We start from the raw sequence: 27,682 nt of genomic DNA on the forward strand, positions 1-27,682 counted from the left end.
GTATGTGTATATGTGTATATGTGTGTATGTATGTGTATGTGTGTATGTGTGTCTGTGTGTGTGTGTGTGTGTGTGTGTGTGTGTGTGTGTGTGTGTGTGTGTGTGTGTGTGTGTGTGTGTATGTGTGTGTGTGTGACAGGTTTGAAAGATTCTCTGGTAAAAATAAGTCCAGACACGTCGCAACATTCACTTCTGCTCTTTCCTTTTACCCTCACATAGACAAGACTGAACCTACGGAGCTGTGTGGGGACACGTCACACACACACACACACACACACACACACACACACACACACACACACACACACACCTATACCTATAAATACACACAACTCAACATCTGCACTCAGACCAGCACACGACAGGATCTCTGCATGAAGATATTTTACGGACCCTGAAAGTGAAACGTGTCTCCTGCGTTCGACCCGTTTGTCCTTCAGTGTCTCTTGTTCTTTGAGGGAGGAACATGTCCTGACACACGTAGAACATGCAAACTCCTCACAGGAAAAGACTCACCCGGTCTGAGTTTTAGCCCCGGGGCCTCACGTCGTCACGGTGATATTCAGTGTAATGTTGTGTCATGTATTTTTGTTACACTATAATAAAAAATAAAAGTGTGTGAAAAGTTCTGCTCCTCAAATGTGTTTGTGTTTGTTTTTTTGTTTGAAGAAAAGTGAGATCCTGTTACATCATCAGATTCAGGTCACGGTCCCGATGTGAGTCACTTCTGCTGTGAACTAAGCTCCAACACAAAACACACACATAAAACACACACGCGCACACACCCACACATACAAAACACACACACAAAACACACACACGCTCGCTGTCGGTGTGAGGCTCAGGGGTGTGGTTCACTTGGGCCCCTCTTCTCCCCCTGCAGGTCACACTGACTCCTCCCACTCATCAAGAAACCGGCAGAACAACATTTATCCTGCCCACACTGAGGAAACTTTATTTCTGTAATAACACCTGTAAGAACTTCATAAAATAATAAATAAAAACTGTCCGTTTGATCATGTGACAAAACCTGAGGTTAACAAACAATACAAGACAAAACTCTACAGCGCTCAGACCCTCAGACCCTCACAACGATCACTCAGACCTCACGATCGAGACCCTCACAGAGATCGATCAGACCTCAGATCAGACCCTCACAACGATCGATCAGACCCTCACAACGATCAGACCTCAGACCCTCACGATCGATCAGACCTCACACGATCACGATCACTCAGACCTTCACGACGATCGCTCAGACCCTCACGAAGATCACGATCACTCAGACCCTCACGGTCGTCGCTCAGACCCACACGGTCGTCGCTCAGACCCTCACGGTCGTCGCTCAGACCCTCACGGTCGTCGCTCAGACCCTCACGGTCGTCGCTCAGACCCACACGGTCGTCGCTCAGACCCTCACGGTCGTCGTCAGACCCTCACGGTCGTCGCTCAGACCCTCACGGTCGTCCCTCAGACCCTCACGGTCGTCGCTCAGACCCTCACGGTCGTCCCTCAGACCCACACGGTCGTCGCTCAGACCCTCACGGTCGTCCTCAGACCTCTCACGACCGTCGTCAGACCCACGGTCGTCGCTCAGACCCTCTCAGACCCTCACCGCTCAGACCCTCACGGTCGTCCTCAGACCCACGGTCGTCGCTCAGACCCTCACGGTCGTCCTCAGACCCTCACCGTCGTCGCAGACCTCACGGTCGTCCCTCAGACCCACAGGTCGTCGCTCAGACCCTCACGGACCCTCACGACCATCGCTCAGACCCTCACGGTCGTCGCTCAGACAGACCCACACGGTCAGACCCTCACGGTCGTCGCTCAGACCCTCACGGTCGTCCTCAGACCACGGTCGTCACCCTCAGAACCCTCTTCCTCACGACTCGTCCTCAGACCCTCACGGTCGTCGCTCAGACCCTCACGGTCGTCCTCTCACTCGTCAGACCCTCACGGTCCTCACCCTCACGGTCCTCAGACCCTCGTCGCTCAGACCCTCACGGTCGTCCCTCAGACCCTCACGGTCGTCCCTCAGACCCTCACGGTCGTCGCTCAGACCCTCACGGTCGTCGCTCAGACCCTCACGGTCGTCCCTCAGGACACTGACCTCGGTGCCGGACTCCGGGATGAAGCTCTTGATCTCCACGGTGTTTCCTGGAGCGGGGAACGCCGCCTCACGGAGCTTCTGCATAAACGGGTAGATCATCGCCATGGAGATCTGCCGCCGCTTCTCCACCTCGTCGAAGATCTGAAACACAAACACGTCGAGGTCACACTTCTGGGACATTACACAGACTCATTCAGTTTATTTGGACACTGAAATTTCCATAACGTCAATGTGCTGCACTTTCCAACTTCATCTCCTGGTAAATTTAATAAATATAATAAAGTTAAACGCACTCTGTACCTTAATTACTCTCTACATTTATATTACTATACTGTATTGTGACACTTTGAGGCCAATACATCTCACCTCTCTGAAGAGTTATTTTAACTCTTTGAAAGTTAAATGTGTTGGAGTTGGGGTGATTTACCAGAGTTGATTTGGTTGAACTTAATTCAACTTCCACTAGTGTTAATTTGGCTCCTCCCACCACTTCAAACTCCCACCAGAGAAGAACCAGTTTGAACCAGTTTTGTTCATAATTTCATCTTAAATTAACTCAAATAAAGTGTAAAAATAAACCACCTCTGTGTGTTGTTGAGTTAAATCAGGATAACTCTACAAAGTGTTATCTGTTTACTCTCTAAACGTTCATTTAACTCTGGATTTGGGGTTAAACAGGAACTTTGGTCCAGTGTTGAACATTTGAACATGAACATTTCCAAAAGTGTTAAATTAACTCTAGAACAGATTGGATTCAAAATGATTCTGTGAGAGTTGATTTTAACACTCCACTTGTTGCTCTGTATGGATTTGGTTGTGATAAAAGGTCCCTGATTGTACAAAGCACCGACCTGGAAAAACGTTTCCAAGAAAAGTGTGATTTCCGTGATGAGGACCTGAGATATGTCCGTGTGAAGGCGACAGGTCCTCACATGTCCAGAGCGCAGTGTTGGAGTGTTACTTTTAAAATGTAATCCCCTACAGATTACAGATTACATACCCCAAAATGTAGTTTGTAACAGAATCCATTAAATGACTTAAAGTGAGTAATGTAATCTGATTACTTTGGATTACTTGATTTGTTGTAGAGAAACAAAGACGAGGAAATCTTCACATAAGAAGTTTTGTCTGATAAAAGAAAATAAAAAGTCCAGATTTTACTGAACCAAATTAAAAATATTATTGATAGAAGAAGAGACACGTCAGCAGGTTTTAGTCCTGGTTTTAGTCCTGGTTTTAGTCCTGGTTTAGCCTGCTGGTTTTAGTCCTGGTTTAGTCCTGGTTTTAGTCCTGGTTTTAGTCCTGGTTTTAGTCCTGGTTTAGTCCTGGTTTAGTCCTGGTTTAGTCCTGGTTTTAGTCCTGGTTTTAGTCCTGGTTTTAGTTCCTGGTTTTAGTCCTGGTTTAGTCCTGGTTTTAGTCCTGGTTTAGTCCTGGTTTAGTCCTGGTTAGAGTCCTGGTTTTAGTCCTGGTTTTAGTCCTGGTTTTAGTCCTGGTCCTGGTTTTAGTAGTCAAGTGGAATTACTGAAAAAAAAAAAAAAAAAACTGAAAACAGTTAAATCCCTAGTAACTAATCCAATCCATCACTTTGTAACTCTGATTACTCTGGTACATGTAATCTGTTACTCCCCGACACTGCCAGAGCGTTACACAACACACTGAGGACCTGATAGAAGACGCCGCGCTCGTTCACGCCGTCGTCCGGAGCGTTTTGTGTTTTGTGACGGGACGTGTTGGTGCAGCCGTCCGACCCCGACCTGATTTCACCGATAGTCACACAGAACTGGACCTGTTTAAAAAGGACTGATTACGGAAAACTGATTTCACTTTTATCGGGGTCTGAAAATCAAACGGCCCATATTACATCATTTTCCGATGTAATCTAATCTCGTTTTCCTCATCAAGTATTTTTATTATCGTTTGAGAGCTCCTGAAAAGTCCGACAGAGCAGCAAAAGACTTTCACTTTTTAAACAAGTAGATTCTTTCATGTGACACTTTTACTTTTAATTGAGGATTTTTTGCTAAAGTAACAAAACTGAGCACTTCTTCCACCTGTGTTTTTATTTCTTATACAGTCAACGGTTTTTACCAGCACAGAAACTATCAAAGGCCCAAGCAGAGAAACACTTTCAGGGTTCAGATGACACTAGTTTTGGATCTGTTCAGATTTCATTCCCTCGTCACACAGACCTGGAGTTGTGTTTTGTTTCATTCACATGTTAAACTCACAAACCTGCACATTTAGGCCGAGTTCTTCTCTCAAACTGAAAAAGGAGCTGCTGAAAAACCTGAAAACCTGAAAACTGAACCTGAAAATCACTTCATGACATCACAAGAACCGTTTTCAGGACAGAAAGGTGCTGGTTCCTGCACAAGATAATCCGGGGACCAAAATGGAGAAACGTCTGCGGTGAAGAAACGTCTGCTGTGCTGTGGACAAACGTCTGCCGTGGACAAACGTCTGCCGTGGACAAACGTCTGCCGTGGACAAACGTCTACTGTGGAGAAACGTCTACTGTGGACAAACATCTGCCGTGGAGAAACGTCTGCAGTGGAGAAATGTCTGCCGTGGACAAACGTCTGCCGTGGAGAAACGTCTACTGTGGAGAAACGTCTACTGTGGAGAAACGTCTACTGTGGAGAAACATCTGCCGCGGACAAACGTCTACTGTGGACAAACGTCTGCCGTGGACAAACGTCTGCCGTGGACAAACGTCTACTGTGGAGAAACGTCTACTGTGGAGAAACGTCTGCCGTGGATAAACATCTGCTGTGCTGTGGACAAACGTCTGCAGTGGAGAAACGTCTGCCGTGGACAAACGTCTGCCGTGGACAAACGTCTGCCGTGGACAAACGTCTGCCGTGGACAAAACGTCTGCCGTGGACAAACGTCTGCCGTGGATAAACGTCTGCTGTGCTGTGGAGAAACGTCTGCAGTGGAGAAACATCTGCCGTGGACAAACATCTGCTGTGGATAAACATCTGCCGTGAACAAACATCTGCCGTGGACAAACGTCTGCCGTGGACAAACGTCTGCTGTGGACAAACGTCTGCCGTGGACAAACGTCTACTGTGGACAAACGTCTGCTGTGGACAAACGTCTGCTGTGGACAAACGTCTACTGTGGACAAACGTCTACTGTGGACAAACGTCTGCTGTGGACAAATGTCTGCCGTGGACAAACGTCTACTGTGGAAAAACGTCTGCTGTGGACAAACGTCTGCTGTGGAGAAACGTCTACTGTGGACAAACGTCTACTGTAGAGAAACATCTGCAGCGGACAAACGTCTGCCGTGGACAAACGTCTACTGTGGACAAACGTCTGCTGTGGATTCGGTGACGGTGACGTTCAATCCAAAGATGAAACGTCACTGGTCGAACATGGATACAGCAAATATTTGTTCTCCTCCTCTGACCACGGCTCAATCTTCTGTCTCCTGATTTCTTCTTCATGTTCATGACACGTTTACTTTGTTTTTCCACATGTGACCAGATGAACCTGCTCACGTTCACGGTGCCGTCATGTTTCGCTTGGAAAAAAACACGTTTTTATTAGGTTCCTGAACCAACTTTCTGGTTCCTGAGCATTTTGAGCTTTGGAGATGTAGACAGACAGAAGAAGAATAAAGATTTACTCAAACATGTGAATGAAACAAAACCCAACTCCAGCTCTGATTTTGAGGAGGGAACATTAGAACATGATTTAAACCTCACAAGAGTTATATATATATATATAATCTTTAAAAGTCCTACATATATATATATTTTTTTTTTGCTGAGTAAAACTAGTAGAAGTAAAACCTGTGAGTGACTTTCTCACACGGGACAAAAGCGCGAGCAGAGGGAGGAGCTTTTGTGCAGTGAGTAAAGAAAGAAACAGGCTCAAAGTCGAGCTCCAGTTCTATGGCCAAAACAAATACAGCAAACTTTGATCTGGTAATAAAGGACACAAAGAACACAACACAACACAACATGATACAACACAACACAATACAACACAATACAACATGATACAACAAAATACAACACAACACAACACAACACAATACAACACAATACAACACAACATAACAACAACACAACACAACACAACATAATACAACACAACATAATACACACACATAATACACACACACATAACAACAATAATACAACACAAACAACACAACACAACATAATACAACAAAATACAACACAACACAACACAACACAACACAATACAACATACAACACAACAACACAACATAATACAACACAACACAACACAACATAATACAACACAACACAACACAACACAACACACACAAACAACACAACACAACACACAAATACAACACAACACAACACAACACAAATACAACACAACATACAACATAATACAACAAAATACAACACAACACAACAAAATACAACACACACAATACAATACAACACAACAACAACACAACACAATATAAACACAACACAACACAATACAACACAATACAACACAACATAATAAAACACAACACAACATAATACAACAACACAACACAACACAACATAATACAACACAACACAACATAATAAAACAACACAACATAATACAACACAACACAACATAATAAAACACAACACAACATAATAAAACACAACACAACATAATAAAACAACACAACATACAACACAACAACATAAACAAACACAACACAACACAACATAATAAAACAACACAACACACAACACAACATACACAACACAACACAACACAAACAACACAACACAACAACACACACAACATAATAAAACACAACACAACATAATACAACACAAACACAAATACACAACACATAACAACACAAAAATAACAACACAACACAACACAATAAACAACAACACAACATAATACAACACAACACAAACACAACATAATACAACACAACATAATACAACACAACACAACATAATACACACAACACACAAACACAACAAACACAACACAACAACACAACATAATACAACACAACACAACACACTACAACAACACAACAACACAACAATAATACAACACAACACAACAATAATACAAACACAACACATACAACACAACACAACATAATACACACAACAACACAACACAATACAACAAACACAACAACAATACAACACAACACAACACAACACAACAAACAATACAACACAACACAACACACACACACACACACACAAACACAACACAACATACAACACAACACACACACATACACAACATAATACAACATAATACAACACAACAATAATACAACACAACACAACAATAATACAACATACACACACACACAACACACAAACATACAAACAACAACAACACAATACAACAACACAAACAACACAATACAACACAACACAAACACAACACAACACAATACAACAAAATACAACACAACAAAATACAACAAACACAACAATAATACAACACAACACAACATAATACAACACAACACAACAACACAATACAACACAACACAACACAACACAACACACACAACACAATACAACACAACACAACACAACACACAACATAAAACACAACACAACACAACACAAATAACAACAACAACATAATACAACAAACATAATACAACACAACACAACATAATACACAACACAACACAATAACACAACATAATAAAACACAACACAACATAATAAAACACAACACAACATAATACAACACAACACAACACAACACAATACATAATACAACACAACATAATACAAACACACACAACATAATACAACACAACACAACATAATACACAACACAACATAATAAACAATACACACACAACAAATAAACAACAACACATACATACAACACAACACAACACAACACAACACAATATAACACAACACAACACAACACAAAAACACAACACAAACAAATACAACAACACACAACACAACAACATAATAAAAACAACACAAATAACAAACATAATACAACACAACACAACATAATACAACACAACAACAACAAATAAAACAACAACAACATACAACACACAAACACAACATAATACAACACAACAACAACAAACATACAACACAACACAACACAACACAACATAACAACACACAATAAACACAACACAATACATAATACAAACAACACAACATAAATACAACACAACACAATCACAACACATAATACAACACAACACAACACAAACAACAAAATACAACACACAACACAAACATAAACAACACAAACAACATAAAACACAACACAACACAACATAATACAACACAACACAACATAATTTGCAACAAATATTACAAACACACTACAACAAACAACACATACAACATAATACAACCAAAACACTAAACAAATAACATAATACAACAACAACATATACAACACAACATAATAAAAAACACAACACAACATAATACAACACAACACAACATAATACAACACAACACAACATAATACAACACAACACAATAAAACACACACACAAACATAATACAACACAACACAATAAAACACAACACAACACAACATAATACAACACAACACAAACATAACACAACACAACACAACACAATACAACACAACACAACACAACATAATACAACACAACACAACATAATAAAACACAACACAACACAACAATAATACAACACAACACAAACATAATAATATTCAACACAACACAACAATAATACAACAACACAACACAATAATACAACACAACACAACAATAATACAACACAATAATAATACAACACAACACAACAATAATACAACACAACAATAATACAACACAACAATAATACAACACAACACAACAATAATACAACACAACAATAATACAACACAACACAATATACACAACACAATATAAACAACACAACATAATACAACACAACACAATAAAAACACAACACAACAATAATACAACACAACACAACATAATAAACACACACAACACAACATAATAAAACACAACACAACATAATACAACACAACACAACATAATACAACACAACAATAATACAACACACACACATAAATAACAACACAAACATAATACACAATAAAACAACAACATAATACAAACAACAAACAAATACACACAACACAACAATAATACAACACAACACAACAATAATACAACACAACAATAATACAACACAACACAACAATAATACAACACAACACAACTAATACAACAACAACAAACACAACAAACCTAAATTGTGCACCACACTTTCAACTAATACAACAAGAAACAACATAATACAACAAACATAAACAACAAAACAGAACTAATACAACACAACATTTCAACACAACACTTCCAACATAATACAAGATGAACACAACATGAAGCTCTGACAAACATAATACAACACAACATAATAAAACACAGCACAACACAACATAAATAAAACAACATAAACATAAAAACAAACACTGTCAAATAAACACAACACAACATAATAAACAAACATGAAATAAAACACAACAAACAACATAAATACAACACAACAAAATCAACATATTAACAACATAATACAAACATCATAAAACACAACACAACATAATAAAAACAACATAATACAACACAACATAACATAATACAACACAACATAATAAAACACAACACAACATAATACAGAAGCAAAACTAAAGTCTTTCACACACACACGGGTCCGACAGAGGCACAGCTGGGACTACTTAAAGCTGCACTGTGTAACATAATGTTCACAGAGGGTCCGTCACCTGCTTGTTTCTATGGAGACAAGTAACAGATTGTGTTTGTACAAAAAGTGCTCTATTTTTCTATTTTGTGCTTCAAATGTAATTGACTTGTACAAATCCATTAATAAAAATAATAATAATTTAAAAAAAAAGGTTTACACATGATAAAAAGATGACGGGACACAGAAGCAGACGCATTTTTGTTTCACTGTAGGTGGATCATTTAAGTTTGGATTTTTATTTCCTACGAGAACTCAAATAGACATTTGAGTATTTTATTTGAAAATGAGCATCAACCAAGTGTCTTTTTGTTTTTAGAGTTCAAAATGTTTTTGTTACGTGCAGAAATAAAATTCTGTGTTCTTTGTAGCATTTCATTGGTTTCATAAATACAAAGGACTTCAGTCTTTTAAACAAAAAAACAAACAAAAGTAACGTCACTTGTCATCTGATCACCGGCTGCAGATCTGATGTCGTGTGGTGGATTTTCACAGCTCAATAACAGCGCAGGGTGTGGTTCAGAGACGGAGCTTCTCTTTTATGAGCGTGACCTGTTTCTGACCCAAACCTGAACCAAACATGCTTCAGAAACAACCCTGCCTCGGAACTGAACCTGCCTCGGAACCGAACCTGCCCTCGGAACCGAACCTGCCTCGGAACTGAACCTGCCTCGGAACCGAACCTGCTTCTGAACCGAACTGAACCGAACCTGCCTCGGAACCGAACTGAACCGAACCTGCCTCTGAACCGGAACCTGCCTCTGAAACCGAACCTGCCTCGGAACCGAAAAACCTGCCTCTGAACCGAACTGAACCGAACCTGCCTCGGAACCGAACTGAACCGAACCTGCCTCGGAACCGAACTTGCCTCGGAACCGAACCTGCCTCTGAACCGAACTGAACCGAACCTGCCTCTGAACCGAAGCTGCCTCGGAACCGAACCTGCCTCTGAACCAAACTGAACCGAACCTGCCTCGGAACCGAACCTGCCTCGGAACCAAACTGAACCGAACCTGCCTCGGAACCGAACTGAACTGAACCGAACCTGCCTCGGAACCAAACTGAAAACCGAACCTGCCTCGGAACTGAATCTGCTTCTGAACCAAACTGAACCGAACCTGCTTCAGAACCACTCGAAAAATGTAAAAACTAAAGTAAAAAATCTAAGCTGCATTGTGAAATCCTCTAGTGGAGGCTCCTTCAAACGCATTTCTGCATGGAGATGTTATTGCTTCATCTGGAACATTCCACAGTATGGCATTAAACCTTTCTATCTTCATGAAACCCAAACTAGACCGAGATACAGGTTAGATCTGTGGAGAGGCGACGCCGCTCACAGTCACAGTGTCTGTCTTTTGAGGTATTTTTGAGCTATAAAACCACCTGAAATTGAATAAATAAAGTAGAGTTGTTTAAAGTCACACTGTGGAACATTCCAGGCAAAGCAAAGACGGCTCCATAGAAACAACACACCTTTAAATAAATTTAAAGCGCTTTTGGTGTTTAGCTTCTGGGAAAATGAACGAAAAATGTGCTTCTAGAACCACGGCGAGGAACCTTTCACTTCAGAAAGAACCAAAAAAAAACAAAAAGACAACCAAAGTAGAAATCTAGTAAAAGTCTAAACACTAAATGAAAACAAATCTGAAACTAAAGGCTCCAAATCAGTTTTCAACCAGGTCTAAACCAGAACAGAACCAGCAGACAGAAGATACAGGTCAGATCTGTGGAGAGGCGACGCCGCTCACACTCAGAATGTTTGTTTTTCAAGGAATTTTTGAGCGACAAAACCACCTGTAACTAAAATAAATTAAAAATAAATTAAAGTCGAGCTGTTTAATGTCACACTGTGGACCATTCCAGACAGAGAAATTACGTCTCCATGGAAACAACACACCTTTAAATAAAATTACAGCTCTTTTGGTGTTTAGTCTTTGGTAAAATGAGAAAGAAAGTTCAGGAAAAAAAAAAAAAAACAACTCAAGTAAAGTTCTAGTGAAAGTCTAAACTCTAAATGGTAAAAAATCTGAGACTAAAGGCTCCAAATCTGAACTGGACCAGGTCTAAACCAGAACAGAACCAGCAGACCAAGTTCCGGGTCAGATCTGTGGAGAGGCGACGCCGCTCACAGTCACAATGTCTGTTTTTCTGGGGATTTTTGAGCAACAAAACCACCTGTAATTGAATAAATAAAGTAAAGTAGAGCTGTTTAAAGTCACAATGTGGGACATTCCAGGCCGAGCAATGACGTCTCCATAGAAACAACACACCCTTAAATAAATTTAAAGCTCTTTTGGTGTTTAGCTTTTGAGAAAATGAACGAAAAATGTTCTTCTAGAAATACAGGAAGAAACATTTCACTTCAGAAAGAACCAAAACAAAACAACTCAAGTAAAGTTCTAGTGAAAGTCTAAACACTAAATGCTAAAAAAATCTGAGACTAAAAGGCTCCAAATCTGAACTGGACCAGGTCTAAACCAGAACAGAACCAGCAGACCAAGTTCCAGGTCAGATCTGTGGAGAGGCGACGCCGCTCACAGTCACAATGTCTGTTTTTCTGGGGATTTTTGAGCAACAAAACCACCTGTAATTGAATAAATAAAGTAAAGTAGAGCTGTTTAAAGTCACAATGTGGGACATTCGAGGCAAAGCAATGACATATCCATGGAAACAAGCAGGTGACAGACCCCCAACGGAAAACTTACGCAATGCAGCTTTACCCAAAACAACCGGACGCATCTGTAAATGTGCATTAATTAAGACTTGTTTTCCCCTCGCGTAACAACAGAGCCGCTCGTGTAAACAAAAGTAAAAACAGTGTTGAGGTGTTGAAGTGTTGAAGTAACTCCGGCTGTGAGTCATTTTACTGCCGACAGGAAGCAGAGGTGCGCGCTCAGCTTCAGTCTGTGGTTCGCGGTCTGCCGTGTCTCACTTTGAGCTCAGACGTTTTAAATCTCAGACGGTTCAACTCTGCGTCTGTGGTCGGCGCTTTTTATCGCCCGTTTATGAAAGGCAACGTTTCATCAGACGGGAAGAAACTCGAGGGGTAAAGGTTCAGAGTTGTTTTTAAACCCAGAAAGTGTTATTTTAACGGTTTGAAAGTTAAATAAGGGTTTGCGTTGGGGTTATTTGCCAAAATGGTTAAAGTGAATTCAACTTCTTCAACTTCTAGTGTTAATTCAACTTCCTCTAGTGTTAAATCAACTTCCTCTAGTGTTAATTCAACTTCCACTAGTGTTAATTCAACTTCCACTAGTGTTAATTCAACTTCCTCTAGTGTTAATTCAACTTCCTCTAGTGTTAATTCAACTTCCACTAGTGTTAAATCAACTTCCTCTAGTGTTAATTCAACTTCCTCTAGTGTTAAATCAACTTCCACTAGTGTTAATTCAACTTCCACTAGTGTTAATTCAACTTCCACTAGTGTTAATTCAACTTTTTCTAGTGTTAATTCAACTTCCACTAGTGTTAATTCAACTTCCTCTAGTGTTAATTCAACTTCCACTAGTGTTAAATCAACTTCCACTAGTGTTAAATCAACTTCCTCTAGTGTTAAATCAACTTCCACTAGTGTTAATTTGGCTCCTCCCACCACTTCAAACTCCCACCAGAGTAGAACCAGTTTTTGTTCATAATTTCATCTTAAATTAACTCAAATAAAGTGTAAAAATAAAACTCCTCTGTGTGTTGTTGAGTTAAATCAGGATAACTCTACAAAGTGTTATCTGTTTACTCTCTAAACGTTCATATAACTCTGGATTTGGGGTTAAACAGGAACTTTGGTCCAGTGTTACTTCATGAACATTTACACAAATATTAAATTAACTCTAGAACAGAGTGACTCAGATAAACACTGAGAAAATGTTAAAAATTATTCTATCAGAGCCAATTTTAACACTACACTTTTTGCTGTGCAGATTTTGAATTTTAAATACCGCTGAATGACTCACTTTGAAATTTTTAGCTTTGAAAAAGCATGACACGTGAATTTTAAATAGCTGAAATTTCAAGTGTCCATTTTCAAAGAGTTTAAAATTCAAAATTCAATTCAGTTACAATTGAATTCAGTTGAATTTGAGGGCTTGAAAATATTTGTGCTGAAAAATTAAAAGGTCAAATTTTTATTTTGAATTTAAAACACATGGAAAAATTTAACTTATTTCAGCAACTAAAATTATTTTCAAACATTTCAAACAACATTTTTCAGAGTTAAGACATTTCAAAGTGAGAAATTCAATGGTATTTAAAATTCAAAATCTGATGAAACTAGTTTAAAGTCTGTAATCTATAATCTTGGAGCCTTCCTCCAGATCTGATTCAGTTTGTCTCATTATTGAGTCTGTCCTGAAAATATCTGATTTTGAGCATTTTTCGCTCTTCACATTTACACACACGATGGTAGAACAATATTGTGATTTCAAATAATAAAAAATATGGAGCGATGATTGACAGCCGACCAAGAGCCACAACAATCCAACACGGTGTCTCCGGACTTTGAAACAGAGCGGATATTTGTGCTCGGATCACGCCGATTCCCTTTTCTCCAGACACGGTGGAGCATGGCGGTGCCCGGTGGTGCCAGGTGGGGGCAGGGCTGAGAGGGGCTAATCACGTCCCGCCCGTAAACGGCAGCGTCTGCGCTCGTCACGTAACAACCTGCGTCTGACTCATCGGCGCCGTGAGTCCAACACTCAAATGTCGTGACCGTAGTTGATCCTAAAGGCGCCGGTACAGAGCAATCAGCTGGAAAGTCCCTCTGAATTGTACCGTTTGTTAGTTAATCTATGTACATATAAATAAAAAAATTGCATTATATATATTGTATTAATTACTTAAGTAAATTACAATAAACCATATTTTCCAGGCGCGCTCTTAAAGGTTGTATAGAGGATTTTTTTTAAGGGAAGTGAAATACAGCGACAGTCCTTTTTTCAAATGTTGTGCATGTGTGACGCCACCTTCCTCCTCCACAGCTCCTCAGTAGAAACATCTACTTTACTCTAGAAATCACGTTTGTTTACAGCCTCGTTCAGAATTACTGTTGAAGTTTCCTGTCTAGAAATATTTTAGCGACCGACGCGTCAGTTTTTAGACCCTTCGTCTGCTTCAGTCGCGCCATCGCTGGAAGGAATCTCCAAGAATCACCTCAGTTTGTCTTCGCTCCTTTTCTCCTTCTTCTCTTCTTCTTTCATCGACCTCAAAAACCGACTTTGTTTTGCGGCGAACTGGTCGTGGATTCTCGTCCGCCGTCGCAACAAACTTTGTGCGAATTGTGAGGAAGCGACAGTTAGAAAAAGCCTCTAAGAACCGCCGCATAAACCACGTAATCCTCACGCGCCGGAGAGTCAGTTACACTAGAAACGTAGGGAGTTTGATTGACAACCCAACAGCCAATAGAAAATGAGGCAGCCTCTTTATCTACTGGCTGATGTTTATCTGTCCGCAGTTGATGGATTTTCATAGTTTTTTTTTTTTTGGTCTTCATAATTCCAAAGCTGCTGCGTCTCTGTAACGCTATTTTGAACTTTCATTGACAATTTGAAACAAAAAAATATATAAAAAATCCTCCATACAACCTTTAAGCCTCTAATCGCTTAAAAAAGGACTGCGCCGCACAATCCGGAGTGCCCCAAACCCAAATCCACTCAGGTGTCCCAGCACGACTTCAAAGTAAACTACAAACACACACCACACAGAACACACAAACACACAGCGAAACACACCCCACACACACACTCATCACTCCACGCCGACGAGGAACGGAACGGAGGAACGAACCGAAAAAAGCGACGAGCGCAACGTGCCGCTTCTAGACACGACTGAACAACTGAGTCACTGCGAACACGCCGACAATCCGTTGGTCCCAGACACACCCTCCCTACACGCCACAACTGAACAAAGCCCAGAGTCACCGTGAACGAACAAACAAACAAAACCACTCACCCATCACACTGTTGGGTTTCATTTAAAGTCCCACGAGGTTTATTTGTGAAAAAAGTTCGAAAATAGACCAGAGCGCCTAATAGTGTGGAAAACACAGTATCTCAACACATTTTTACCTTCCTAAAAGTGATTTTTTGACAAGTTTCTTGTGTTGCGCTGTTTACAAATTACGTTCACGGCAGCAGGTAAAGAAATAATTCATATTTCTTCCCAAATCAACATTTTTCAAGAACCCTGGAAGTTGTAGAAAGTGCACCGACCAATCAGAGAAGAGTCAGACATTCTGTGTTGGCAACGATTCCCGAGATCGAGGATTTAAAGCCGGAACAAAGAGAATGTTTGGTGAATTTTATCTCAGGTAAAGACGTTATTGTCCTTCTTCCTACAGGATTTGGAGCTTTACAAACGTCACGACCAAACAACAACGATTGGTTCAATAAAAAAAGTCCCCGTCTACTGTCGAGTGAACGAATCCTAATGCTGCAGGTCACACGGTTTACACCAAGTCAAACAGACTCAAGAATCAGGCTAATAGGACATCAGGAACAAGACAAAAAATCTTTAAAAATATGATCAAGTGAGCAAATGAGGATTATATTGTTATTACAAACTGAAAAAATGTGTGTCGCTTCAGGAAGATCTGTAAAATGACATAAACAAAGCCTAACTCGATACATCAGTCACCCAAAAGTCACATTTTTAACAAATCTGCACTAAAATACCAAAATAAGACAGAAACACACTTCTATTTTAAACACATTTACACAGAGAATCAGGAGAAAAAAAGTGGCCCTTTAATGCCAACAATCCTGACAGAGAAATAAAACCTCCATGTAAACAAGCAGGTGCATCTCTACAAAAACGTTAGTACAACTTTAATTCAACACCACCCAAACTGTCAGAGCCACGGTGACCACAGGTTTCACAGCTCGTCTGCTGACTGGACACATGCGCTCGAGATAAAGACGTGTGGTGTGCGGTTACGTCAGACTGAAGGAGGAAGTGGACTGAGGAAGGGTGAAGAGGCCCACAGTGTGAAACTTCTGATAAACTAAATGTTACAGAGGCGTAGGTGGAGCCAGGTCAATATCAGAAATTAATTACAGACAAAAAAGCTAAATAAAAACAGCAGGATCATGTCGAGCGGATTAATGCGAACATTTTAAGACCAAAATTGCCACATTTACATATAAACACTTAATTCCTAATGAAAATTATTATCCCGAATTAAACTTAAGCTTAAAGAAGTTTGGACGGTGTTTGTGTCCGTGGAGAAACGACAAACCAAGATGACAGAAAAGCCGGGAGCAGCTGAAGTGTGAGTTTTCTTCCCAAAGACGTAAATCCGTTTGTGTCTCTGTCCAATCAGAACCTTCCCCGCCCCAGACGCTCACACACATTAAATAAAGAACATTTAACAAGTTTAACACAGAAACAATTCAACATTATTATTTCCGTGTAAACTTGGAGGATATTTTAATTCAGAACAATTCATTCGGAATTAAAAAAACATCATGTAAACGTGGACAGTGTCGAGACTCACGGCAGAGCAAAGCTGTTTGTTTTGTCTCGTATCCATGGAAACCGTGCCAAGAGCTAAGGACATTTAAGAATTTTTACACCATGTGTGGCAGCAAATGTGTCAGAAAACCTTCCAGAGGAAACACTTGGAGGAAATGATCCATTTTATCGCCAACAGAAACACCAGAGCGGAGTAAATAAAGAACCTTTCCTGTTGTGTTCACCTGGCGCCACCTGGAGGCTGCTGTGACGCTGCAGGACACAGGAGGAACACTTTTGTCCTGAGAGCCCTTCCTCTCCTCAAACTGCCCTGACACAGATCTGACCCTGACCAGTCGTCCTGTGAAACCGACCGGAGACCTTTGACTCTGACACAAAGGACGCTGAGGCCCCGTCCACACTAGTCGTATTCGAGTCGTTTTCGTTGTGGGTGCAGTGTTCTACGGAAGCCGAGAGGGGTCACAACAAACGCAAACGCCGCGACAAAAACAAACGCGACAACACGACAAAAAGCCACAACACACCAAAAAAAGCCACAACGGAAATGACCGCGGGACTCTATTTTAATGCAAACGCCGCAACAAATCAAACACCACAACACAACGCAAACGCACACATTAAAAGCCACAACACATTAAAAAGCCACAACACATTAAAAACCACAACACATTAAAGCCGCAACACATTAAAAAGCCACAACACACACATTAAAAAGCCACAACACATTAAAAGCCACAACACATTAAAAAGCCACAACGGAAGTGACCGCGGGACTGTGTTTTCCGACGGACCGATCAAGCGTCAAGTGAAGAACTACAACATGAAAAGTAAAGGAACGGAGAAGTTGGAAACGTAAGTAAAAGTAATTTATTGTTTTATCATTATTTGTTTCACGTTGTAGTTGTAGTAGTTGTGGCGTTTGCATTAAAATAAGAGTCCCGCGGTCATTTCCGTTATGGCTTTTTTTTTGGTGTGTTGTAGCTTTTGTATTTGTTGCGGCGTTTGCATTTGTTGTGACCCTTCTCGGCTTCCGTAGTGTTGTTCACACTAACCCGATGGAAAACGGCTCCAGAGACGGAACGATCTGGTGCCTCCAGCTCCCACGAATTCATGTTCGTACAGATCTGATCCGGCACAGTGTGGATGCCTGAAAACACCGATACTCTGACGTAGGAGCTCTAGTCGCGTCCTTATTGGACCACGTCACTGCGATTCGCTCCTTATGCCAGTCTAGTCATGTGACCAGTGTTTCAGGCGGTTTCGCGTTACTGTGCGGAGGGAAGACTTTGATCGGGGACACAGAAACGACGTGTCTGGACGCAAATCGTTTCCGATACAGTGATTCGTTTCGGTGTAAACGTAACCTGAGACGCAGAGTGGAAATGTCGCCGCAGCAAAACTTGATTTTCCCTCAGGATCAGTAAAGTCTCTCTCTGTTTTGAACGTGTCGGGCGGCGGTTTAGAGACGTGTACATTTACTCACAGTCTGGGGTTTTACCTTAGAGAAGAGTCCGAAGCAGGCCACTCGACTGATGATGCAGTAGGCCTCTGGAGGACGAGCTCCTTTTCCCCCGGGCTGCACACACACAACACAACACACAAATGACACACATGACACACACATGACACACAACACAACACACAAATGACACACATGACACACACATGACACACAACACAACACACAAATGACACACACGACACACAACACGACTGATTTTCTACTCAAATATTTTAATTATATTTTCTATTAAAATCTTGTTAATTTTCTGTGGTGTTTATCACAGCAGCGTCTCCAGCGTCTCTGTACGTGGCCCCTCCCACCAGAGCAGCACAAATGAAGACTTGTCTCTTTCCAAACGCTCTTAAAGGACGATCGTTTTGACTGTTGACCGTGACACCCTCATCAGAAAAATGTCCAACATGAGAAAAGTGGAGCCGAGTGCAGGATTTTACAACAAAAATTGACTTATTCCTGTTTGCACAAGTTAATGTTAAAACTTTGTGTTGAAATTGTATTTTTTCTTAAAGTTTCAGGTTGTTCATAATATAATAATATTTTGTAAAAGAAAGAGTTCATCAATTAAAAAAGATTTCTGTAATAGATTTGTGTTTCTCTGCACAAATATTTGAATTTATTGTTATTTTTGGGGTTTATATGACATGAGTTTTCTGATCCGGCCTCATTGGGATCAAAGCAGGTTGGACACGGCCCCCGGAACAAAATTAGTTTGACTCTCCTGAACTATAGTATCGCGATATTTCGATATACTGATATTTTTGTGATGTGAGGGACAGTACTGACCAGCAGCCTCCTGCAGTAACCGTTCCTCCTGCTCCCATCGATCTCCGTCAGGACGAACGAGAAGGTCTCACTGAAACACAACAGCACAGGTCAGTCAGGGTCAGGTTGGGGTCAGGTTGGGGTCAGTCAGGGGTCAGTACCTGTGATATTCGGTCAGAGGAGCCCAGTTAATGCCCTCTGGGAAACAGAAGAGCGTGATGGCCTTCAGGATCTTCTCTTCCTCCTCTCTTTGAGAGCGGCCCATCCCGTCCCTCTGAAAGAACCAGAGCCGAATGAATACATGAAAGAATAACCTTTATGGCCTTTATTGTCTATTTCTTCACAGGTACTGGACACACAAAGGAATCGAAATTGGACCTGCCACCCCGTCCGAACATCACAAACACAAACACATTCAGTATGACATGGGGAGACTAGACATGGACCAGACCAGGAGACAGACAAACAAGAATAAACACTGCAGCAAAACATGAGGACAGGGGAGGAGGAGAACAGCCCTGGTCCATGCCCCTTCACTGGGGCATAGTATGGAAAGTTACACAAAATCTACTCAGGCTGGTGCCACCTAGTGTCTCCGCTCAATTTCATTTCTCTCCAGCGACTAGATCAGGAATCAGAAAACACTAGACCAGGCATGTCCAAACTATGGCCCGTGGGCCAAATGCGGCCCTCAGACAAATTTTTCTTGGCCCAAATGACCTTGCATCAATTAAAAATGAACTTTTTACTGCAAGTTTTTTGAAAATCTATCTTGATAGAGCGAATATTTAATATTTAGTGTGTTGTTTTAAGTAACAGCATGAATAAAGACTGATGGCTCATTCTAACGTGTTAAACCTGCACATATTTGAATTATTCACTGTATTCACCATCAGTCTACGGCCCTCGATCGTCCCTCTGCTTCGTCTGTGTTTAGAAATGTGGCCCTTGATGAAAAAAGTCATTAAAAGATCAGATACAGGAACATAAAGGCCAAAAAATCTGATTTGGGTCACTTCAGGTGCAGACTGAACGTAGCCTTAGTGAACAGAGAAGGATCTGCAGTAACTTCTGTCAAATTCTGGATGCACCAGGTCGTCGCAGTCGAGTCAGACGGATCTGGACGAGACCTGGAGAACCAGTCAACCGGGACGACTTTATGGAAGAAGTAACTAATGAAACTCATACCCAATCCAATTCCACACACTTTTGCTTGACCGTGTGCAGCAGATTTACTCCTGAAAACACTCGACTAAACGCGGAATAAAAAGTGAAGACGCGACGCCACTTTTGCGTCTTCTGTTCAGACCCTCGTCGTATAAACGAAACCTAAACTAAAGCCTCGTTTCCAGCGGTCGTGCTTCTGAGCTCTGTTCTGCTGCACTCAGCCAGACTCACCTTCTATAAACACTTTTATTTATATCCTCACTTTTCTGTCACAGTGATTAAAGCGACTGCATTACCCCACTTTCTCTTCACTCTTATAAAGTTTCCTCCTTGAGCCTTGGAAAAACCAAACTCTAATGAACAAAACGGCGTCGTGAGGTGGACCAGAGCATTTGGAGTTTTGGAGATGATGGACAGAAAACATTTGAATGAAACAAAACACAACTCCAGGTCTTTTTGTGAGGAGAAAACATGGTTCGAGCCCGGATCAGAAGCTGGAGTCGCAGACCTTGGGGAACTGGTAGGAGATCTGCGGCTCGTAGCTGCCCTCATCTCTGCCCTTCTTCAGACCGACCACCACCAGGTACTCGAAGAAGTACTGTCCACTGGCGTAACGCTGCTGCCGGTCCTCCACCAGCGGGCCCAGCGGCTCCGGCGGCTCCGGGTCTTTGGTCCCTGCACAGAAAACAGTATAACAGAGGGTTAGTCCTGGTTTAGTCCTGGTTTAGTCCTGGTTTAGTCCTGGTTTAGTCCTGGTTTAGTCTATTAGTTTTTAGCTCTGGTTTAGACCTGGTTTAGCTGTGGACTTATGTGTCGAGCTAAAACCCGGTTTTAGCTTGGGTTTAGTCCTGGTTTAGTCCTGGATTAGTTCTAGTTTAGTCCTGGTTTACTTCTGGATTTAGTCCTGGTTTAGTCCTGGTTTAGTCCTAGTTTAATTCTGGTTTAGTCCTTCTTTAGTCCTGGTTTAGTTCCTAGTTTAGTCCTGGTTTAGTTCCTAGTTTAGCTCTGGTTTTAGCTTGGGTTTAGTCCTGGTTTAGTCCTGGTTTAGTCCTGGTTTAGACCTGGTTTAGACCTGGTTTAGACCTGGTTTTAGTCCTGGTTTAGACCTGGTTTAGTCCTGGTTTAGTCCTGGTTTAGTCCTGGTTTTAGTCCTGGTTTAGTCCTGGTTTTGTCCTGGTTTAGTCCTGGTTTAGTCCTGGTTTAGTCCTGGTTTAGTCCTGGTTTAGACCTGGTTTAGACCTGGTTTCTTTCTTATAATTCTGTAAATCTGAAGACTCACGGTCTCTCTTTATTTTGCGCAAAGACGTGAAGAGGGCGCTGAACCTCTTGACCACCCCCTGCTGACCATCCGCACCTTCTCCTGGAGCACTGGAGCCTGCTGGAGAACACGGAACATCAGCAGAAGAACACGGAACATCAGCAAAAGAACAGAACGGAACATCAGCAGAAGAACAGAACGGAACATCAGCAGAAGAACAAGGAACATCAGCAGAAGAACAGAACGGAACATCAGCAGAAGAACAGAACGGAACATCAGCAGAAGAACAGAACGGAACATCAGCAGAAGAACAGAACGGAACATCAGCAGAAGAACAAAACGAACATCAGCAGAAGAACACCAAACATCAGCAGAAGAACAGAACGGAACATCAGCAGAAGAACAGAACGGAACATCAGCAGAAGAACAGAACGGAACATCAGCAGAAGAACAGAACGGAACATCAGCAGAAGAACAGAACGGAACATCAGCAGAAGAACAGAACGGAACATCAGCAGAAGAACAGAACGGAACATCAGCAGAAGAAAAGAACGGAACATCAGCAGAAGAACAGAACGGAACATCAGCAGAAGAACAGAACGGAACATCAGCAGAAGAACAGAACGGAACATCAGCAGAAGAACAGAACGGAACATCAGCAGAAGAACAGAACGAACATCAGCAGAAGAACAAGAACAGGAACATCACCAGAAGAACAGAAGGAACATCAGCAGAAGAACAGAAAATCACAGAAGAACAGAAGAACATCAACAGAAGAACAGGAACATCAACAGAAGAACAGAACGGAACATCAGCAGAAGAACAGAACGGAACATCAGCAGAAGAACACGACGAAACATCAGCAGAAGAACAGAACACAGAGCTGAAGAACATGGAACATCAGCAGAAGAACAGAACGGAACATCAGCAGAAGAACAGAACGGAACATCAGCAGAAGAACAGAACACGAAGAGCTGAAGAACACGGAACATCAGCAGAAGAACACGACGAAACATCAGCAGAAGAACAGAACGAACATCAGAGAAGACAGAAAACATCAGCAGAAGAACAGAACGGAACATCAGCAGAAGAACACGGAAACATCAGCAGAAGAACAGAACGGAACATCAGCAGAAGAAACAGAACGGAAACATCAGCAGAAAAGAACAGAACGGAACATCAGCAGAAGAACAGAACGGAACATCAGCAGAAGAACAGAACGGAACATCAGCAGAAGAACAGAAAACACGCAGAAGAACTGAAAAACAAGAACATGGAACATCAGCAGAAGAACAGAAAACGCAGAGCTGAAGAACATGGAACATCAGCAGAAGAACACGACGAAACAGCAGAAGAACAGAACGGAACATCAGCAGAAGAACAAGAACGGAACATCAGCAGAAGAAAAGAACGGAACATCAGCAGAAGAACAGAACGGAACATCAGCAGAAGAACAGAAAACGCAGAGCTGAAGAACATGAACATCAGCAGAAGAACAGAACACAGAGCTGAAGAACATGAAACATCAGCAGAAGAACACGACGAAACATCAGCAGAAGAACAGAACAGAACATCAGCAGAAGAACAGAACGGAACATCAGCAGAAGAACACGGAACATCAGCAGAAGAACAGAAAACGCAGAGCGAAGAACATGAACATCACAGAAGAACACACGAAACATCAGCAGAAGAACAGAACACAGAGCTGAAGAACACGGAACATCAACAGAAGAACAGAAACGAACATCAGCAGAAGAACAGAACGGAACATCAGCAGAAGAACAGAAAACACAGAGCTGAAGAACACGGAACATCAGCAGAAGAACAGAACGGAACATCAGCAGAAGAACAGAACGGAACATCAGCAGAAGAACAGAACACAGAGCTGAAGAACACGGAACATCAGCAGAAGAACACGACGAAACATCAGCAGAAGAACAGAACGAACATCAGCAGAAGAACAGAACGAAACATCAGCAGAAGAACAGAACGGAACATCAGCAGAAGAACACGGAACATCAGCAGAAGAAGAACAGAACGGAACATCAGCAGAAGAACAGAACGGAACATCAGCAGAAGAACAGAACGGAACATCAGCAGAAGAACAAGAACGGAACATCAGCAGAAGAACAGAACGGAACAACAGCAGAAGAACAGAACACAGAGCTGAAGAACACGGAACATCAGCAGAAGAACAGAAAACGCAGAGCTGAAGAACATGGAACATCAGCAGAAGAACACGACGAAACATCAGCAGAAGAACAGAACGGAACATCAGCAGAAGAACAGAACGGAACATCAGCAGAAGAACAGAACGGAACATCAGCAGAAGAACAGAACGGAACATCAGCAGAAGAACAGAAAACGCAGAGCTGAAGAAGAACATGAACATCAGCAGAAGAACAGAAAACGCAGAGCTGAAGAACATGGAACATCAGCAGAAGAACACGACGAAACATCAGCAGAAGAACAGAACGGAACATCAACAGAAGAACAGAACGGAACATCAGCAGAAGAACGGAACATCAGCAGAAGAACAGAAAACACAGAGCTGAAGAACATGGAACATCAGCAGAAGAACACGACGAAACATCAGCAGAAGAACAGAACACAGAGCTGAAGAACACGGAACATCAGCAGAAGAACAGAACGGAACATCAGCAGAAGAACAGAACGGAACATCAGCAGAAGAACAGAAAACACAGAGCTGAAGAACACGGAACATCAGCAGAAGAACAGAACGGAACATCAGCAGAAGAACACGACGAAACATCAGCAGAAGAACAGAACGGAACATCAGCAGAAGAACAGAGAACATGGAACATCAGCAGAAGAACACGACGAAACATCAGCAGAAGAACAGAGCGCGGGAGGATGAGGTACTGACCATGCTTCACTGAGATGTCTGAGATGATGGGTCCTCGGGGCTGTTCACCTGCGACACAAACACACGGTCAGGGTCAGGGTCAGAGGTCAGGGGTCAGAGGTCAGGTGAAGGGGCTTTTACGATTCATGGTCACATTTTTATACATCACTTTTCCACCGTGGGATTTTTTTTTGCATCTTAAAACATATCGAAATAGGATCGATAGCATCTCTCGCACAAACATCGGCACGAGCGTCGCTGTGGTGACAAACATCATCCACGCAGAGACAGAAATCAGTACAAATGTCTAAAATTATTCATTATTATCTTTGCAGAATTTTTATGAGGTCATTTCCGCTCAGTTGACGACAGCGACTTTAACAAAACTCCACAAAACTCGTGAAGAGAAACGACGAGTCTGTGGAAAAGTCTGTGTTACTATAGAAAATATGAATCAAAATCAAATTACTAAAGACTGAAACAGACTTTTCCACAGCCTCAGGTCGTTTCATTCCACGCCATTTCATCAAATTTCCAGAAAATCTCACGCATCATGTTTTTTTTTTTTTATTTGAATGTGAATGTTCAAGATACAATAAAAAATTTAAGAAGCTTCATAAAATACATATGTTTGGTACCAATATGAAAGGTCTTTTTCTGGTCTTTCAGGAAAAAAATATTCAAAATTTTTTGTCACTACCCACATACCATAAATGACATGTGAAAATCGGACCATGTTATGTTTTCTTGTTTTTAACAGGAGCCTCACACATAACACATTTCAAATTTTCAACATTTGGTGATTTTTTTTAACAGTCCTAGTACAAATCTTGATTCTCAAAAAAATTGAAGGGTCTATTACACCTACAAGTAGGTTTAAAAAGGGGCTAAAAATGGAACGGACACGGAAATGAACAAGTTTTTTTTCATTTTTAAGTTCATATAAAATGACAATGAGTTGAGATACAAACTTTTGATAGATTTTATTTGAACACAGAGTAAAGGAGCACAAGCCTAGAGAATTTCAGCCCCGTATGTGTGATACTTATGGAGATATCGACCTGTGAAAACGGACGAGAAAAAATGACGCGATTTTGGGCCTGTAAATGGACACATCCTCCCCTCACTAAACGAGCTGTAACTTGAAAAGCAATTATCAAAAATCACAAAAATTTCACAGGGTTGGTACATAATAGTCTGGGACCAGCTGGTAATTTTTTCAGAATTTTTTGAGATCGAAGTACGTGGGCCACTTGTTGAAATGGAATGAGCCTTTGTGGAGTTTTGTTAAAGTCACTGCATCAGCTGAATGAAAATGACCTCATATAATCTGCACAAAAATAATAATAATTATTGTAATTATTATAAATAATAATTTTTGAAATAAACTCGAACGAATGAAAACAGTCACACACAAAACTGCACAAACCAAATACAAATGTTTGGTTTCATTTTCTGCTGTTTTGAGGCTGTTTCACATTTTGACTCATTGACCCAAAATAAACAGTTGAACATCTTAAGAACCAAAATCACACAAACAAACTTTTTGAAACGATTGACAGTTTTTATGTAGATTTGTGTTTGTCTGTGCAGGTGAGTTCAGGTCTGTCGTTTACATTTAGAGTCGTGAGTTTATGGTGAAAACTCTGAATGTTCTACAAGTTTTAAAGCGTCGCCTCAACAAACGTTCACCAGCGAACACGTTTATGATGCTAAACTTCCAAAAATAAACTGTATTCTTCACTCAGCTGATTCTAAAAAATACATTTCATGCAGTTGTTTTCTTGTTTTTTTGAGGGATTTTGTTTGAAACGTGTGAATGTGACACGACACAGAGCACACTGGGATTCAGTTTTTTCCCGCCCTCTCTTCCTATTGGTCAGCCTGTGTCACGCTCCGAGTGAGTGACAGGTGGAACTAACCAATCACAGAGCTGCATTATGTTGTACACAGATCGGGATCAAAAGGACGAGGTTGAATGAAGCAGCTTCACACCTGCACCTCCGGAACGAACAAGTCCAGACACGGACCTGATCCAGACCAGAGACAGACCAGAGACAGACCAGAGACAGACCAGAGACAGACCAGACTCGGACCAGACTCGGACCAGACTCGGACCAGACTCGGACCTGGAGAGGACGGATCTGTTTCCTCTGAGCAGAGTCAGAGTTCATCTCCATGTAATCAACAACAACAATGAAGAAATCTGAGCAAAGACCACAAACACAAACAGGTGTGACAGCTCCAGGGTGTAAAGAGGTTCCTCAGAGGTTCCCAGAGCTCCTCACAGCTCCTCACTGCTCCTCACTGCTCCTCACTGCTCCTCACAGTTCCTCACAGCTCCTCACTGCTCCTCACAAAGCTCCTCACAGCTCCTCACTGCTCCTCACTGCTCCTCACTGCTCCTCACTGCTCCTCACAGCTCCTCACAGCTTCCTCACAGCTCCACACAGCTCCACACTGCTCCTCACAGCTCCTCACTGCTCCTCACTGCTCCTCACTGCTCCACACAGCTCCACACTGCTCCACACTGCTCCTCTCACAGCTCCTCACAGCTCCTCACAGCTCCACACAGCTCCTCACTGCTCCTCACTGCTCCTCACAGCTCCTCACAGCTCCTCACTGCTCCTCACTGCTCCTCACTGCTCCTCACAGCTCCTCACTGCTCCTCACAGCTCCTCACTGCTCCACACTGCTCCACACTGCTCCTCAGTTCCTCACAGCTCCACACTGCTCCTCACAGCTCCTCACAGCTCCTCACAGCTCCTCAAAGCTCCTCACA

General features: G+C 41.8%; 1 protein-coding gene across 2 annotated transcripts in view; it reads right to left on the bottom strand.

The window, feature by feature from the left end:
- Positions 1-27,682, bottom strand: part of LOC110155000 (DENN domain-containing protein 2D) — a 43,945-nt gene that overhangs the window by 10,741 nt on the left and 5,522 nt on the right. The window contains exons 2-8 of one of the 2 annotated variants that reach the window (XM_055165630.1): positions 24,922-24,969; positions 22,056-22,151; positions 21,285-21,451; positions 19,771-19,883; positions 19,631-19,700; positions 18,824-18,901; positions 2,111-2,251 (exon numbers count right to left, since the gene is read on the bottom strand). In XM_055165630.1, coding sequence (XP_055021605.1) covers positions 2,111-2,251; positions 18,824-18,901; positions 19,631-19,700; positions 19,771-19,883; positions 21,285-21,451; positions 22,056-22,151; positions 24,922-24,969 — 713 coding nt within the window. Of the gene's footprint in view, positions 1-2,110; positions 2,252-18,823; positions 18,902-19,630; positions 19,701-19,770; positions 19,884-21,284; positions 21,452-22,055; positions 22,155-24,921; positions 24,970-27,682 lie in introns of both variants that reach the window. The other variant, XM_055165629.1, reaches the window with a different exon arrangement.

Source organism: Boleophthalmus pectinirostris, unplaced genomic scaffold, assembly GCF_026225935.1.
Source record: "Boleophthalmus pectinirostris isolate CB_2022bp ecotype Guang Dong unplaced genomic scaffold, ASM2622593v1 HiC_scaffold_8, whole genome shotgun sequence".
Taxonomy (NCBI): Eukaryota; Metazoa; Chordata; class Actinopteri; order Gobiiformes; family Gobiidae; genus Boleophthalmus; species Boleophthalmus pectinirostris.